At 51.2% G+C, this 18,353-nt stretch overlaps 1 protein-coding gene across 1 annotated transcript in view; it reads right to left on the bottom strand.

The window, feature by feature from the left end:
- Positions 1-18,353, bottom strand: part of PLB1 (phospholipase B1) — a 122,769-nt gene that overhangs the window by 27,060 nt on the left and 77,356 nt on the right. The window contains exons 32-43 of the mRNA XM_059942613.1: positions 17,951-18,009; positions 16,926-16,999; positions 12,665-12,708; positions 12,065-12,173; positions 10,650-10,701; positions 9,857-9,937; positions 9,221-9,286; positions 7,982-8,082; positions 6,924-7,005; positions 6,147-6,251; positions 5,000-5,095; positions 4,372-4,443 (exon numbers count right to left, since the gene is read on the bottom strand). Of these exons, the coding sequence (XP_059798596.1) occupies positions 4,372-4,443; positions 5,000-5,095; positions 6,147-6,251; positions 6,924-7,005; positions 7,982-8,082; positions 9,221-9,286; positions 9,857-9,937; positions 10,650-10,701; positions 12,065-12,173; positions 12,665-12,708; positions 16,926-16,999; positions 17,951-18,009 (941 nt within the window). The remainder of the gene's footprint in view (positions 1-4,371; positions 4,444-4,999; positions 5,096-6,146; positions 6,252-6,923; positions 7,006-7,981; positions 8,083-9,220; positions 9,287-9,856; positions 9,938-10,649; positions 10,702-12,064; positions 12,174-12,664; positions 12,709-16,925; positions 17,000-17,950; positions 18,010-18,353) is intronic.

An 18,353-nucleotide genomic window follows, 5' to 3' on the forward strand; every position in this document is an offset into this window, starting at 1 on the left:
GGCAGCGAAGCATCAGAGGATAGTGTGTCCAGTAAGTGCAGTAATTGCTGAGGAACGGTTGCAAGAGCTGCGGATGTGTGGTCCTCAAAGACGAGACTCACTGGGAGCGGGGTCACTCGTTATCGTTCTCTCCCCACTTCACGGGAGCCCCAATTGGGCACAGGGCCCGGGGGCTGGAGCTAGTCTCAGAGTGGCTACCACAGGAAGAACCGGAGGGCAAAGACGCCCCCTGCCCTTCCAGACATGCTTAAAATCAAACTGGAGAGTCTATTTTATCACATGATCCAATGGTAGAGGGAGGGGCCAGAGAGGGGAGACTGAACTAAGGCGTCAGGGAGACACTGGAATGCGGTGGGGAGTGAGGCCAGAACAGGAACAATGAGAACAGGTCCAGGACAGTGGCGGCCAGGCGGCCTGGGTGCCCTGGGCCTGTTTTAGTCACCGTTGACTGCACTGTGTGTGCATGAGTCAGACTGGGTTAAAGGCCTGGAGCTGAGCAGAGGGAAGAGGGAGTCCATTTAGCCTGCTGGCTCTCCTAGGCTAGGTTGATAACACCAGTAAGTAGAAAGCTGAGCCTATTGAAGGCCAGCACAAGGAAGTGGTCTCCTAGCTAGAGCTGCGCAAAGATGGTGTGGCCTGCCGGTGGGCACAGCCCGGACAGCCACCTGATGTGAGTCAGCAACGTGAGTCAGCAGCTTCGGGAAAAGGTCATGTTCATCTTGGCAGTGTTACTAGGTGTAAAGTTCCGTGAAGGAGAGCTGGTCTTCTGTTCTGTGCTGCTCGGACCAAACCAGGTGTGTACTGTCAGGGCCGGGCACCAACTTAAGGGGGGGCCACGTTCCAAGGAGACATACCTACTACATGAGGCAGGGTTTGGAACACTTGTCTGCGATAAATAGTTGAGGAAACTGAGGAGAAGACCCAGGGGAGGGTGGTAGTGGTAGAAGAGAGGAGGACATAACAGCAGTACATGGAACACCCTCTGACATTTCTGTCCCATCCCATCCCATCCTCCCATATTATTATCCCATCCTCCCACCCCATCCCATCCTCCCATCCTATCCCATACCATCATCCCATCCCAAACACGACCTACTAGGCTGATTTTACAACTTGTTAACAGGTAGCCACTTGGCTGTTAGAAAAGCACTGCCTTGAGAGTGTGGAAGTTTAAGCAGAGGCCATAGCCTCTAGTTGCCTTGGGAGGGATGTGGTAGAATAATTCAATTATTATATGAGAGATTGCCTCAACAGGACTCCAAGGCCCTCCGCACTGAGATCCTAAGGTTATAAAATTCTCTGTTGCTTTATGATGGGAAGCATCAGGTGACCTTTAACACACAAAGGGATAAGGACCTGAACTGGGGTGGTGGCAGTGGGAACGGAAAGGGTGCCAGCGGGAAAAGCACTAGGAAGAATCCTATCAGATTGCGTGCCTGACGTTTCACACCTGCAGAGCTCTGACAGCCACAACAATATGGACAGAAATAGGAAGTCCTAAGGATCAGAGAGTTTGGGAAGACAACTATTTCATTCCTATTTTGACATTGTTACTCAAACATTATTTTTTGAATGAATATGTTGAGTTTGAGACGATGAGGAGGTCAGGGCAGGAATGGGAGATTTAGAAGTCCAAAGCATTCAAAAGATAATAGACCCCTTATGTAATTCAAAATAGAAACACTGCTAAACAATAAAGTAAGTATAAGGGAATCCAACAAACCTCAGCTTTTTCTCAAGATGAAAGACTGGATGAAATATCACTTGAAATTATTTCAGTTTGTCTCTCCGTGTTTCCCCCTGGTTCCCCCATTTTGTGGGTACCCTGATCATATATTTAATCTGCCTTCTGGGTAAGCTTACACCATAGAGGGCAACCAAAGGGGAAAGATCTCTTAAGGGTTAGAAATAGAGCTCAAGTTTGGGGAAAACAATAAGAAATGACGACACAGGTTGGGGGATCCTAGGCAAAGAAATTTAACGGGAAACCCTGGAAATGGACAGATCTCAGAGTGAGGGGACCTAAAGAAAGAGAAAAGAGAATAGGGCTGAGACATGGAAGTTGGAGAATGTCCACATTTTCAATGCTGGGAGAAAGGAAGGAGGGTCATTAAAAGAGATGAGAGGGGGCAGAAAGACAGAACAATCAAGGTGGTTTTACATCCGCAAATGCAAGGAGGAATAAATTCACGGAGGAGGCGGCTAACTCTGACAAACGCTTCTAGAGAGGGCAAGAAAAATAAGAGCTGAAAAAGGACTCTGCTCATCTTTGGCTGATTTCTTCAAAGCTTGAGGAGGAGCCACAGCCAGCTGCCCTGGGTTAGGGAAGGAGTGGGCAGAGGCCGTGAAGGCAGGAAGGGGACAACAGCCACAGCCCACAGAGCAACTGATCAAAAGTTGGCCATAAAATCCTGTGTCCAACCTTGAAATCTAACAGAAATCCATGGAATACTGTTAAGTGCCCGACCTGGCTGGGCAGAATGCACTTGCAGTTGACTGGGGCTGGGGGAGGAGCAGGCAGGAAGCTGAGAGAGCTCCCCAATGCTTGCGTCCGTCCCTGCCCCCTCCTCCCTGCTGGGTCCTCCCTGTTGCCTCTATGTTTAGACTCAGCTAGGATTAAAATATGTGCTGCCTGGCCCCTGTCAGCTCACACTGAGTTGCTGGTGGACTTTTATATAGCTCCAAGGCACATGGGAGGGAGCAGATGGGACCTGAGGAATGCAGAATTCTACGTTGCCTGGTGCGGTGAAGTTGGGCTGGCCAACAGATGGATCCTTTTGGAATGTGCTCTGGGGTTGCCTGGCAACCGCTTCTCCCAGGCTGGGCTTCTACGGTTCCAGGAGGCTGGATTTGCTCTCCTCTGCTCACCAATGGCTCAGTCAGGTTCTGTCCAGGAGGAGGAGCGGAGCCCAATGTGGCTTGAGATTCTGGGTGAAGCAGCAGCCTTTTGGGGCTCCTTGCCTGGTCTGGGACTTTGAAGCCTATGGTGACAGGGCTCTACCTGCCCCAGTGCCTAGGCTCCAACCTGGTACTTAACAGATATTTGTGAGGAGGAGAGCAAATGACGGCTCCCTGGAATGGGTTGTTATTACTTTTACTATTTAATGGAAGGGGAATTGGCAGATTGGAGAGGGTTTTCCATGGCTGATGTTCAGTACGGCCATGTGGGTTGTTAAAATATTGAAATACTTACCCCCGTATGGCTTACAGCCACTGCTCTGCTCCCCGAATGCCCCCACTACCCAGATTGCCTGGCCCCTCCCCTAGAACTCACTGTACATGGATCTAGCAATTAAAGGCTTTACACCTGGCACAGAAGGGCCCTCTAGGACCTTGCCCACATTGCACTGATTATTACATCTTTTGACCGTCTCCTTTGCTCCAAGCCCTGGACCCAGCATCTGAGCCCTCTGCTACCACCGCCTTCACTCCTGCATCCCTTCTTCCCACCCTCCTGATGAAGCTGATGGTACACAAGGCTGAGCCTGGGCCTGAGACTGGGGAGGGGAAGGCAGCAGACAGGGAGGGGTATACCAGGCAGGGCTGCCCACCGTCTCTGGAGCCCTGGCAGACACACGGGGGAGCTGCAGGTCCTCTCCCTGCTCAGCTGGGGGGGTGCGAGAGGGCGAAGCAGCCCGACCCAGGTGGGAAACCCAGCCTCCCAGACTGGGTCAGCCTCTCCTGCTTTTATTGCCTCTGAGGGCTCTCTGGCTTCAGCCTTATTTGGTTAAAGAGCCATAAGACAGGGGCTAGAAGAGGGAGCTGAAGGCGATGGGCACGTGAACCTGCCCCACCCCTGGGCCTGAAATCAGGTTTAACAACCACTTAGATCTTCCTCCTTAAAAGGAGCCCAGCCAGCCTCACCCCAGTCATGGCAAGGCCGGGCCTGCTTGTCCCTCCCCTACCCAGCTCCAGGGCTCTCCTCTCTGACCCTTTCCCTGCCGGACATTCCCCATCCAGGCTCGACGACCACTAACCACAGCTTCTGAGCCCAGCTGGCTTCTTGCTAGGCCTCCAACCTGCAGCCAGACCTTCCCATCTGCCCCGCGTGCCGCCACTGAAATGAGTGGTCTTGCCACCTTCCGGCTTCTTAACGCCGCTTCTCAAGAATCCACATCTGTCACCCTGCTCCTCTCCCTCTACTGGGCCCAGGCCTCCTCTGCCACCTGCCTCTCCCAAAGACACAGGTGCTTCTGTACCCTCTTCTACCCTCTCTGTTCTCCTCCACTTCCCTCCATCCTCCGAAGTCCATCCGCTCCCAGTCAGGGGGCAAGATGGGCAAAGGGGAAGCTGTGGTGCGGGGTGAAGGGGATGGGTGGGGTCTGAGCTCTGGGTTTCCGGACAGCAGCACAGCGGGCCCTCCCTCATTACCTGATCAGGGCAGGGGAGGGGTATATCTGCCGTCAGGTCCAGGGTATCCGTTTTCTTTCCTAGTGGTTCAAGCTGATTGAGGAAGAAAAGAGAGACATGCGTGTACTAATTTGTTTCCACTGAAGTGAACATTCCCTGGCAGGGCATCCTGCAGTGGGGAAAGCTCAGAATTTGATTTCAGGGGGTCTGGCTTCTACTCCTGGCACTGCCAGTTGCCAGCTGTGGGATATTGGGCAAGTTTCTTAGCTTCTGTAGGATTCAGCTTCCTCATAAACTCCTAAGACTTTTCTTGCAGGGCTGTTGAGAAGCTTAAATGAGATAACATGGCTTAAGCTGCCTAGAACAGCTGCTGACACAGAAAATATTGAATAAACGTGAGGGTCTGTCTTGCATTCATGTAAAGAGTCCCGCACCGCAGTTCAAAGCCCACAAGAGGGGAGGCGGTTGATCCTGGCATCGTAAGGACTCCGTATTTTCAGTTCTATACAGACTTCCACAGATGCGCCGGCCACTGCTCCTCTGTATCTTGCTTGCAAAGGGAGGCCAGGAACAAGCTCCATTCTAGGGGGCCTGGTGCTTTGCTCTAGACTAGAACCCCAGAGAACCAGGGACATCCCACTTGTTTTACCATATTGACCCAAAGGGCTCTGGAGAGCTGGGAGTGGAATTTCTGATTTGGATGGAGGCAGTCTGGGGCGAAGAAGGACACATCCGGGCGCCCATCCTGAAGGAGAGAAACAGACGTCCTTAAGATCCCGTTGGTGCAGAGGGTGGATAGTGGGCCACAGCTGGTGGGCCTGACCCCTGGGGTTGACCTCTCAATGCTCTCCTCCCCCGAGGGTGCTCCCAGCCTGTGGCTTCCTAAGGCCCTGCTCACCTCGAGAGGGAGATCAGAGCAGTCCCACAGATCAATAGCCTTGAGTGACCCCAAACCCCTAATCTGCTTTCTGGTCCCACAATTCCCCTTATTTAATTAAAAAAGTGCTCTATGTATTTTTAGGCACGTGTATGTAACCCATGCCACGGTGGAGGGAATGAGATCCTAGTCCCTGAGGAAGTCTTGGTCAGCCAGCTGGGAAAAGCTACTTCCCAGCCCTTGGCCAGCTGGTCCCAGCGACTTTGGTGGGGAGAAGAGGCCAAGCCTTGGGGCAGGCCTGGGCAAAGCCTAGGTGCCCAAAGCTTCCTCTGGCTTCCCTCCAGGTAGGCCAGGCCCTTGGGATGGAGGCCCAGGTAAAGAGAACTGAGTCCCCATCCTGGTCCATTCACAGAGCTCTCCTGCTCAGAGTGGAAGTGTCAAGTGGAGAGCAGAGCCAGGGGCGGAAACAGTACCCTCCGTTATAACTGCAGTGTTGGCTGTGGGGCAGAAAGTGAATAAGTCTGGAATTGGACATGTTCAAATCTCACCTCTGTCCCTGATTTCCTGTATGATTTTAGGGAAGATGCTTCAAGTCTCTGAGCCTCTGTTATGTGGGGATGATAAAACTCACCTCAAAAGGCAGTTGTGAAGATTTGTTGCATGGTGAGCACAGTGCCTGGCACATAGTAGGTGCTCAATAAAATGGAGGCTGTGATGAGTAGTAATGAGAACAGCTCACGTGGGGTTGCCTCTGGGAATGCAGCGCTGATGTTCGGGGAAGCTGTACCCACCAGACCAGCAGCTGGAGATCTGCCCAGGTCTGCCCCATTTATTCTCACTCTCACGGCAGCACTTGGCATTTCTGCCTTGAATTTTCTCCTCCCTTTGGCAGCCCTGTCAGGGAGGGCAGGGAGCCTACCGCCAGGATGGGGAGCCGGATGTTGTAGAAGAAGGGCTGCAGCACCACGGAGAAGTCCTCCCGCGTGTCGTAGCGACCTGACTCCACCAGCTCACGCATGCTGTTCTGGGGACACACGCATGGGTGCCTTCTGCACGGGCCCTGGGGCTCCAGGTGCCCATTGGGGCAGGGGTGGGGGTGGGTGGGTAGTGTCTTTGTCCCCGTCTCCCTCAACAGGTGGGCTGACTCAGTTCTTCCCTTGAGAACACAGACACACCTGATGGTAAATCTCTTTCCAGAGTATTGGATATGGGTTGTGCCACCTTTTGGTTTTGGTTTTAAGTGGACCTCAAGTTCTGAACGGCCGGGCAGGAAGTCCCGCAAGGAACAGAAAAACCTAGGGAGAGTCTCCAGAGGGCTCCCAGGCTCGGGACCTGCAACCTCCCCATTCGTGCGTGGCCTGCCTGTTGGGGAGGTGGGAGGTTGGGGGGACAGCTGGGCCTCCAGGGTGCAGTGCAGGGAAAGGTAGTCCGATGGGGCACCTAGGGCTGCCGCCCTCTTCAGGCCAAGTGTCAGGGCTGAGCCACCAAGGACAGCTCAGCCATGAGGACTCTGCCACCTGGGTTCCTTGGGGATGACTCCAACTGGGGTGCCTGAGACACGTCAGCCAGGAAGTGGCCTGGAGGGCGATGTTACCCCTCAAAGCCTGCACAGCTTTTCCCTTCCCCGTGTGCCTCCCCCAGGGGGCTCTGGACTGGCGTGCTCATCGAGGGGGAGGAGAGACCTTCTTGGTCTTACCTGGTAGGCTCGGGTGACGGCCTCCAACCTGGCCAGCTCTTGGGAGCTCTCCCGCAGGGTCAGAACGCAGTTACACAAAATGCTGCACAGAGAGGGGGAGGCAGGAGGACCCAGAGCAGAAGCTTCAGTCAGAGACTGCTGCGTGGGGCGGGGTGAGGCGCTCACTGGAGCCCTGGCTTAGGAGGCTCTGCTCAGGGCAGGTTTCAGGCCTGACAGGGGAATGCACAAAGTCCCGAGGGTGCATGGACGGGCACCCCCTCACGTTAACAGAGTACAAGTGTTGGACCACAGGCCCTGGGCCTGCAGCAAATTACGCTGAACACGTGAATTTAGACAATGAAAAGCCAATGTTCAGCATTTAGAAATAAAGTACAAGTGCATGCTCTGGCACTGGAGCTGGTATTTCAGGGCCCCTGATGCTCATGCCTCAGACACCTCCTGAGTTCACACTAGTGCCCCACTGTGTCCCCTTTTGTTTTGTTAGGGATTATTTCACATCCATAAAATACACTTAATGTTGAAAAAGATATCTCTAGAGCACTCAGAATAGTACCTGGTGCACAGCAAAATTTACAAAGTATTTGTTAAATGAGTATATGGATATATAATGTAGGAAGAATAATAAAACACACACCTTGCACCTCTCACGCAGCTTAAGAAACAAAACACTCCCAACTGGAAGTTCCCTGTGTCCTTCCCCAATTCGCTCCTTCCCGACAAAGGTAAGTGAATCTTGGGGACCGTTCCCTTGCTTTCTGTTACGCGTCCACCACCTGTGGACACATCCCTATATGTTGCTCTTTCTCACAGGCTCGGCTGCACTGCCTCTGAGAACTAGTGTTTGTCCCAGCCCTGACCTCTTCCCCGTGGCTTCCCCGTATCCCAGAGGTTCTCGCTGGCACCCTGAGGCTGGTAAGCGGGGGCCCTGGCTCCAACTTCCCAGAAGGAGGTGGTCCTGGCACAGACCCCTTTACAGACTTGCACACATGGACGGACCAAGTCACAGAGACCCCGAGGAGTCCCCACCGCATGAGCCAGACCAGCAAGCACCCGCCTACCTGGCCTGCTGCACCGGGCACTTGTCGGGGTTCCCCAGGAACACGTGCCGCATGACGCGGGGGCTCATGAAGTCCACGAGGTTGACCAGCGCCCGGGGTACCTACGGGAGAGGCTTCAGATGAGAGAGGGGCTGAGGGGCTTCTTTCACAAGCTGCCTTAGGGCCCCAAGAAGTGGGATCTGGCTCCGGGGTCCCTGAGTTGGGTTCTGGGAGGTGTCGACACCAAAGTGACCACCTAGGGCCCTGCAGGCTGTGCCACCCACATTGGCAGCAGCGTGAATGGGCCTCCTGGAGTGGGACAACATGGCAGACCCGAGTCTAAATGCTGAGGGCTCAGCTCATTCAGCCATCAGTGAGTGAACCCTAATCCGTTAGCTTTCTTTTTTTTTTTGGTATTATTTTTTTTTAATCTTTTCTTAAAATTTATCTATTTATTTATTTATTTTTGGCTGCATTGTGTCCTCGTTGCTGCCATGGGCTTTCTCTAGTTGGCAGTGAGCGGGGGTTACTCTTCGTTGCGGTGCGCGGGCTTCTCATTGTGGTGGCTTCTCTTGTTGCAGAGCACGGGCTCTAGGTGCACGGGCTTCAGTAGTTGTGGCACGTGGGCTCAGTAGTTGTGGCGCATGGGCTTAGCTGCTCTGCGGCACGTGGGATCTTCCTGGACCAGGGCTTGAACCCGTGTCTTCCGCACTGGCAGGTGGATTCTTAACCGCTGCGCCACCAGGGAAGCCCCAAATCCGTTAGCTTTCAATTTGGTGAGGTAGGTGCCCCGTTTGCCAGGACATTAGCCCTTGACTGTCTCCTTCCAGCCTGACCCGGGCTAACTCTGCTGAGCAGGCCCAGAGTCTTGGCAACCCATAGAGGCATCTGGTAGTCAGAGCGCCCCCTCCTGGGCAGCTGGAAAGGCTTGTCCATGCCAGGGGGTGGGGAGACCAGAGAGGCGCCTACTGTAGACACCCCCTGCCACTCAGAGAGTGGTGCCCGGCCTGGGAGCCGCCCAGCTGCCTCCACCAGGGAATGTGCCAGGTAGAGGTGGGGGGACTGCCTTCCCTTCTTCAAGCCTGAGACCCTCGGGGCTGATTCCAAATAGAATGAGGCTTCCTTGGGGGGAAGCCCCAAACTCTGGAAAGGGCAGGAGCCTCCATGTCCTTGTCTGTCTCCTTCAGGGGAGGGGGCATTTCACCCTCTTCCCCCCAACACGCTTGAGCTGTGTCCAGCTTGTGGGAGCCCGCCACCCACCTCTCTGTGCAGGATGTCCAGGGCATTTCGGAGATGGTCATAAAAGTTGGCTGCAGAATACAGATTCTGGGAAGAGACAGGATGGAGAAGAGGAGCTGGTTAGGGGGAGAGGGCAGCCTCCCCACCCGGCTCCAGACCCAAGGCCTCGTTCTCCCTTGGCCTCCAACCGTGACCAGCTCGTCATGTCAGAATCTGAGATGAACAGTTGGCTACTCGCTGTTGCCGAAGATGGGCCAGACAGAAGACTGGAGTCTTCAGCCAGAGCTTTAGCTCAGGAGCAGAATGTGTCTAGTACCCCTTTCACGGGCTTGGGCTTTACTGCTTCTTCTCTTTCTGAATTCTCAGGAGTTGTAAGAAACGGGAATAGAAGCACTGTATATCTGCCACTTGCTGCCTCACGCCAGCTGGGACATGGGGGTGGAGCCAGAAACGCGAGGGTTCGGGGGGCAAGAAGTGTGTGTGTGCACGTGTGTGCACGTGTGTGAATTGCGTGTGTGCGCACGCGCACACACACACACACACACAGGTGTAAGTGGACAATCCTAGGGTTGATTCTAGGGACTGTTCTCAAATAGGATCTCCAAGGCTTACAGGTCAAATCAAGGGCGATGAGTAGGTCTGGCCCGCCCGCATTACCGAATCCGTGCAGTAGTCACATAAGTCACTGCCTCCAATCAGCACCGTGATGACCTTCCAGTCCTCGTGGAAATTTACTCTCTATACAGAGGGAGGAAAATGCCTGATGATTTCCAACAAACAAAATCCATTCAACCCTCTAAAACTTCCTTGCCCTCTTGAAATAACAGCATCAGAATCTCAGAGCTGACAGAACTTCAGAGGTTTGTTTATAGACCACAGATTCTTAGCATCAGGAGAGATTTTCAAGGTCATTGTGATCAGCAACAAACCTCCCCCCAGCTGACGTAATCTCCTCCAGAGGGCCTTCGACAGGGGCTGCCCTACTGCTGCTTGAATGCCTCTAGTGACAGGGGGCTCACTGGTTTCATGGCAGACAATTCCATTTGGGGCCTTTAGTGGGTCAGAAAGTTAGTGTTTAAAAATAACCATAGGGCTTCATTGGTGACACAGTGGTTAAGAATCCGCCTGCCAATGCAGGGCACACAGGTTCGAGCCCTGGTCTGGGAAGATCCCACATGCTGCGGAGCAACGAAGCCTTTGCGCCACAACTACTGAGCCTGCGCTCTAGAGCCCGCGAGCCACAACTACTGAAGCCCATGCGCCTAGAGCCTGTGCTCCGCAACAAGAGAAGCCACTGCCATGAGAATCCCACGCACCGCGAAGAAGAGTAGCCCCCGCTCACCGCAACTAGAAAAAGCGGGCGCGCAGCAACGAAGACCCGACGCAGCCAAAAAGAAAAAAAAAGAAAAAAAGAAAAAGCAATGTAAAAGTAACCATAAATCTGACTCACATGGTCATCTTTCATCTTCTGTATCAGAGTCTGGACTTGGCTTGAAAGTTCCCTGAGGAGGAGAGGAAATCAGTCCTGTTGAGGAACAGTGCCCAGACCTTTCATCCTAAAGGGCCTGAACTAGAGGTTTCTATGGCATTAACCCCTCCCCCCCACCATGAGCTGGCAGAGACCCTGAGTCTCAGGACAGGAAGCTACTTGCCTCTTCTGGAGAGTTCTTACAACAAATAACCGTTTGCAAAGCCAGTCGTGTGTTTGTCCTAAAGCAATAGTCAAGGGTACTGACAATTATACTTGTTATGCATGGTCTCCTTTCTAGGACTCCACATGCCAAGGGTCTTTAAGGATTCCATGCTAGGAAACCGTTCATCTCCTTTGGAGGACTGGTGTAGATTCTGAAATCAGATCTAGGAAAGTTTTGGCATGCTTCCTCTTTTTACCCTGGCTGCCAGGAAGCTGAGAGTTTGACGCTTAGGCACAAGAATCGTAAAAAGGCTCATACTGACGCAGTTGCTTCTTCCCCTCCTGCCCCCACCAGTGGCTGTGATTTTTCTCTCTTATGTATAAGTTGTGTCATTTTTGGTAAACTTAGCTAAATGTTTCTTTTAGAAAGAGGTGGGGGGAATAAATATACACCATACAAATACCTGGTTTTAGAATTCATGGAAAGACTAGACCTCAGGCATCCCCAGCTCCTCACTAGTTTAGGTCCCTGTTATCGTGTGAGATGGAGCCACAGAATGGTGATCTCCTGGCACCTGGTGGTGGGTCCATCTGTCCCCAGCTGTTTCTATCACTAAGAAGGGTCTTCCCAGGCTGGGCCAGGAGCAAGGAGACCCAGGTGGCCGAGGCTTCTAGGGGCAGGGTGAGGGGCCTCCTTGGACGATCAACCTGGGAGGCGGAGCAGTTGGCTCCAGCTGCCTCTGGCTTCTCAGCTGCGCTTCCTGTAGCTCCACAGCAGGAGTAGGGACAGGACATGACTTATTGCCCCTCTAAGCAGCCTCTAAGGCTGGAGATTCTGGCTTGCCCATCCATTTGGTTGGTACTCCCTGATCTTTTGGGGGAAGGGCCACTTGTGAGGTGCTGTAGAGAGTACCATGATGCCATGGTAAGTTTTAAAAATTGGCTAAGGTGGGTCAGTTAGTTGCATGATTAGAACATGCTGCGCAGGAAAGCAAGGCCGGGAGTTCAGGCTCTAGGAGCATGGCCTCTGTCCAAGATCCAGCCCTCCAGCCTCCCTGCGGCCTTGGTCACGGGGCAGCCACAGAAGAGAGCGGCCCAGAACTTCTCAAATCATTGCTGCAAATGGATAAATGTCCCCCTGGCACTCAGAGGTCAGAATTACAACCTTAAAGGGGACTACATGCCTCCCACTCCCTACCCGACAGGCCCCCTCCCCTCCCCAAATGCCATACTTAGCCTTTGTTCCAGGAACAGCCTGATTGAGGAAGGCATTTGTGTCACTGGCGTTGCCTGTGCCCACCGCATAGCCTGTGAGATTTCCGTTAAACTTCCGAAGGATATCTGGAAGGGGAAGGGTGCACAGGACACAGAGGGCTTAGGATGGAAGGCAGAGTGTGCTCCTGAGAGGAGGTGGGGCCTCAAATGACTTGATGACAGGCTGGGCCAAGACAACAAGAGCCTCTCAGTTTTTCTTTTCTTTCTTTCTTTTTTTATAATTTACAGTGCAGCAAATACTCACTGTCCCATTTGACTATCTCCACACTCTCTGGGCCACTTGAGGAGACCTGAGGCTCACAATGTTTGGTAACTTGGCCCAGGTCACCTGGCCAGCACACAGAAGGGTCAGGGCTTGAACGCAGGTCTCCGGAATCCAAACACAGAGTTTATTCCACCCTCTTCAGCCACCTGTCACAGGCCTCTCCTCTCATTTCAATGACAGTCCATAAGGAAGATGTTATTCCCTCCTTTCTTAGCTGAGAGGCACTTTCAGGGAGCCTGGGGGTCAGATGGACCCAGAGGACGACAACCTCAAGCCACCGGTGGTTACTTACTCGGTAAGGTGGTCACCTTCTCCAGGTAGCTGTCCCCTCCTGAACTGTAGAGAGTGAGCAAAGCCAATGAGAGAGATTGAATCAATACATAGGCTTTACAAAAAAGTGCTCCCAGCTTTTAACAATGCCCATGCCATCAGTACCTGTCAGATGTGCCAGAGACATCTCTTTGTGTTTGAGGGATTCTGAGAATATTTGAATTCCCCAAGGAGTTGGTTCCCCCAAATTCAGGATTTGAAGCTGAAAGAGGGCTGCTTCTTTTCTTCAGCAAATCAGGAGGGAGCGCACTTAGCTGAGTATATACTATGAGCTCAGCCATGAACCAGGTGCTCTACGTTAGTTACCTCACATCTCCAAACAAGCTTGTGATGAAGATGAACTGTCTGCATTTTACAGAGTAGGAAGCTGAGGCACACAGGGGTTAATCAACTTTCTAAAGGAAACTAAAAACCATAAAGGTAACTAAAAACCAGCTTGAGCTGGAAACCTTTAGAAAATGGATAAGCTCTTCTTTGCCCAGTGGTCAGGTAAATTCCACTGGAAGGTTCGGGGGATGACCTCTCACTGCCTTCCAATGCCGGATCTAATTTCATCTCATCTCATCTCATCTAGTTTTATGGCCCTCAGTCTAACTTCAAGAGACACAAAGTTTCATTGCCTTTCATGCATTTAAACTGAATACATGGGGGAGGCAAGGAGAAAAGTATTTCTATTTGAACAAAGTCCAATGTTCAGATGTATTGTATTTACTGTTATTTTTCTTCTGTGCCTCCTTCTTTCTTCCTTCCTCAGTCCCAGCATATTATCCCAGGCCAAGAGATTTTGAGAACACAGTGTTAGCATTCAGCCCACCAGTATAACCTTCCAAAGGACAGGCCATGAATCAAAGTCTTGGCTGTTCTTCATTCAAAGGAAGGCTTGGAATGAAGCTGACTATTTCACACTATGGTGGTCAGGGGCTTAAGTCAAAGGTTCAAGAACCTCAAGTGGTGGAGAGAAAAAGAAGCCAGGTAAGCCCTACCTTTCTATCTCACTCAGGAATCTCTCTCCTACCTCCATCCAATGTCTGAGCTTCACTTGGCCTTTGGTTGGGCATCTTTTTTTAAGCTTCTGATCCTTTTCCAACTCTGTATGAAGCTACTACTTTAGCTGCTTCCTGATCCTTCCTTCTTTGGACTAAAAGCACTTAATCAGAACACTTTTCACTTGGCAGGAAATTACAAAGCCATATACCTCCTCCAATCACTGTGTTCTAACTCTGCCTCCTTTTCTCCTTCAGTCAACATATAAACACAGAGATAAATGTAAACGCACGCACGTCAAGTACATTCTATTGTAATTTCTTGTCTAAAACTATAGTTGTTCTAAAACAAGTGAGGTAGCTGATCAGGACCAATAGGCTACAGAAATCTCTCTGAGCCCGTTTCCAGGAGAAAAGAGAGAATTATACAAATAAATATGGAGGAACAAAAATATGAAAGCCCTCGTTCTGATCAGAACTGTGTGAAACATGAAAGAAAACAGACCCATATGAAACAGCTGGTTTACACGAGACCCTTCAGATTTATGTAATTTGTATGACACCAAGAGCTCAAAGGCTGGGCTTTGTTCCCTAGTCACACGCAGTGTGCAGAGAGATGCAGAGAAGATGCTTGATAACATCTATTGGCGGAGTTTCAATAACATGAGACTGACCTCCTAATTAATAAGACAAAGAAATGCATTTTTTGATAAATATTATTTTGGTCCTTTGAATGAGTCCAATCAAGCAAACATTTCAATTGGAAAGGCAATTCTCTAGAGACCTCTGGGCCTACCACATTGTTAAGCTACCCAGAGCTGGGGCCTTTCACTGCTGTGTGATTCTTACAGGTCAAGGGGCCTTGGAAATATTCACAGCCAAACCTCTTCTTGCAGGTCCTGCTCACAGCCGCCCACCTACCAAAAATTCTTCTCCCCCTTCTGACTCCGTGAGGTCCACTCTCTCCACTTTGTTTCCTTGGAGGAAGAGGCTCGATTTGCATTCTTAATTTACCTATAATCAATTAATTGCCTCATATTTCCCATCCAGAAGTTTTAATGGCTTCAGAAAATTGCTTTTTCTCAGATCAGTCTACTGCATGGACATTTCCCAGGGGATGCTAATAGGTATTTACAAAGAAAGAGTTATGCACAAAGAAAGAGTTCTGGGATTAAGGGAAACACTGGATTCAACAGACACAATTTAAACAGATTTCTTCAACGTAGGGCGGCTTCTCAGAGCCTTTAGTATGCTAACATGCATGTGAATTCCCCCGAGGAAGGATATAGTAGGAAATATTTTCCCCAAAATAAAAGGCTGGGGCTAGTGTTCTATGGAACACACTATGGGAAACCCTAGTCTACATGTTTTATCAAGTGTCAAACTGTCTCTCAGACTCTGACCAAGAACTCCTATCTTTTTATTTTTTATTTTTTTTTTATTTAAGAGCTCCTATCTTTAACGCACATGGGTCTTGGGGCAGGTCTTTGAAACATTTAGAATAAAGGGTTTAAAGGGACAGCAGCCATTGAGCACACAAGGCTTTGGAATTGGAACCAGAAGATTGAAACATCAGGCCTTATTGGACCTCACTCACAGGAAGAAACAGAGCAATGGCTGAATTTTTCCATAGCTGCAGAGAGAAACCTTTAGCAGAAGACTGTCTCTATCTGAATCCTAGGAATCCGTGCAGTTGAACTGTTTGTGAAGTTGGGGAGATCACCTCACTCCCCTGACTACACCAGGTGTAGCTTGCCTGTCATCTGCTGGCTGGCTTGTCTGCTTTATTTTCTGTTTTCCCACACGAGGATGTGAGGCCACTGCCTTCTTTCGCTCAGACTAAGTAAAGCTGCCACAACCTCATGCTTTTTCGACTGTAATAAGCTCTGCTTTCCTGCTCTCCCTTTGGCTTTTCTTTCTGCTGCAGCCTCAGTAAAGCCTGGGGCCCAGTGGTCAGGAGGCAACTTCCACTCTGTCCCTCGGCAGCCTGGGAGAGACCCCCCACCTGGCGGAGGGTGTGTGGGACCTCGGGAGCTGCGAGGTCTTTAGCTCAGCTCCAGGCGGGGTGATGTCCTCATGCTACCCACACCCTGGATCCTCTCTGTGGGTGGCTCCTGGCTGAGTGAGGATGCCTTTCTCTCACCTGGGAAAAACTTTCTCTCTGGCACTGTCCTCAGGGCTGGCCAGAGAACCGTCACAGTCCTCGCCGTCCCCACTCCGTTCCCTCTCGCTTTCTTAGAAGAAACCTTTCATTTGAACCTCTCGGAAGGAAAGGGAGGGGGCCAGCACTGGGCCGTCCTGCCTCTCATCAGCGCTCTGCCCTCTTGTGGCAGGCCGTGTTCTAGTGGTTTTGAATCCTGAGCTAATCGCCAATGACTGTGAAGGGCTCATAAACAAGAACTTTATTAGGAAAGAAAGAAACTTTAGAATACCCACATCCAACCACTCTCCTGACACGCCTTAAGCTTTCCTACTTCCTGCCTGGAATGCCCTTTCTCGCCTGCCAAATGGCTAGTCTGTCAAGGCGTAACTGGCTACCACCTTCTCCTGGAAGCCCTCCTACCCCAACTGGCAGGGTTGGGTATTCCCTCTTCTATAGTCCTGTGGCACTCAGGCATCTTTTATTTTTAAATAACACTTGCCAACTGAGCATAAGCATTTGCCTGTGCTTCCCATATACTCCTCTCACCCACCCGCCTCCATCATACAGGCACATGGGAGGGGCTCAGCAACGTCTATTGGTTGTGATTTTTGTCTCGGTTGTTTCTGCCTGAAGTGGGTGCTGCGTTTTGGAGTTTTCTGTACAGATGTGTGCATATACATAAAGGCAGAGGTGTGGCTACAGAACATGAATAAACAACATGAATCCATACCTACAGACAGTAAACAAGAGACATGGGAGAATCTACATGTGCACATCTACATGCAAACGGGCAGGTGAAGACTCAGAGATTTGGTGCTTTTCTGGTGCATTTCATGTTGGATTTGTTGACCCAGAAGTCTGATAAGTATCCTGATTTGCTCTTTCTGCACAGTTAAAAGAAAAGCGTTATTAACGGTAAAATATCCTCTCTACTCACCAAATTGTTACATTTGGCAGAAATATATAGGTTTTCCTTCTGAAAGCCCCCTCCAGACCTGGTCCTTGCTGTTTGTTATTTATGCATTTACAGGAGACAAACCCCCAGCCGATCTCTGCGGGTGAGCATGGGGTGGGAAGGGGTCATGGGTTAACATTACCTATATGACAGCCCCCGGTACTGAGTAGTGACATCAGAAAGGTCATTCGGTTTGGAGCCAATCCCATTGCCAGCCTTTGAAAACATATCAAAATCCACAGGAAAATCAGTAAGTCAGAGAAAAGGGAGGCTGTGTATGCGCAGGGCTTCCCAGGGTGCTCTCCGCGCACGCAACATAGCGTGAGCAGAACGCCGCCCTGGGAGCCAGAACGCCCGGGCTTGCTGCTTCCCCGGCTGCGTGCCTTCCTCGAATCTCAGCTGCCTCCTTACGGAGCTGAGGCCATGCTCTGCTTATCTCACAGGATTGTTTTGATGACCAAATTGGATCATAGCTGCAAAAACAGTTTTGAAGCCTCTAAAGTGCTTTACAAATATGAGACACTTATATATTATTAGCAGCATTCTGCTCCCAAGTTCTTTACACGCATGAAGAAAGAGCCCATAGACTGAATGGGCTGCGTGGACAGATTTCTCATACACTTCACATTTCTCCTCTTTCCCTCTGGGACATTCTGTAAGACAATCTCATGGCCTTAACAGTGCTGCCAGAAAGTGCTGTTTGGGGATGGTACAATGGCCCTATTTCTTGGAACTTAAGAGCAGAGTTTTTGCCACAGCTATCCAGCCTTTCCTGCTTGGGGGCAGATGCAAAGATGAAACGGATGTGAAGGTTGGAGCTGCTCGTAAAGTATAATCCAAAGGGAAAAGAGCACCCACATTAGGTTTAGGAGATTTTTTGAGTCAAAAATGACATATTTTTGCAATGGTTCAAAAGGTGACGTTAGGTGTTCAAAACCTCTACTGCCTGAGACAATTCAGTTCGCTCCTGAAAAAAGAGTCCCCCTCGCACACCTGATGGAGGAAGTGGCTGCAAAATCAAACCACTGTCCTGCGCTCAGACTGACAGAGTCAGGAAGGAGGGGTGGGATAATGCAGAGGCCAGGAGCACGGGCCCTGGGGTCAGGAGGACGGGGACCTGGAGCTGACACAGCCATCCCCAGCCACGTGGGGCCCACGAGTCCTTACGGTCAGAGAATCCCCCAGAGCGGCCACAACTTGGATGTCTGCAGGTCTCAGGGTGTGCACTGGAAAGACAAACAGACACACTTGAGTCTGTGCGAAGGAAGCTGCAGTCAGAGTCCAGTGCTTCTTGCTTTAAGCAAGACCAGAAACACGACCCGCGTGTGTGTTCGGCTGTGCAGGACTGAACGTCCATGGCGCCACAGAGGCAGAGCTTAGATGAAAACAGTTTCCCCATCAGAGACACAATAAACGACCCTGGGCCTATGGGAAGGGAGAGGTGCTGAGAGGGAGGGGGAGGAGGAAAGGGGATGCTAGGGTACGGTGGGATCCCACCACTTTGGTGCCAGCAGTCACGTGGGACACCGGCTGTGGCCCGAGCGCATGACCAAACGGGCGCTGGCCCATC

This window comes from Balaenoptera ricei, chromosome 13 (assembly GCF_028023285.1).
Source record: "Balaenoptera ricei isolate mBalRic1 chromosome 13, mBalRic1.hap2, whole genome shotgun sequence".
Taxonomy (NCBI): domain Eukaryota; kingdom Metazoa; phylum Chordata; class Mammalia; order Artiodactyla; family Balaenopteridae; genus Balaenoptera; species Balaenoptera ricei.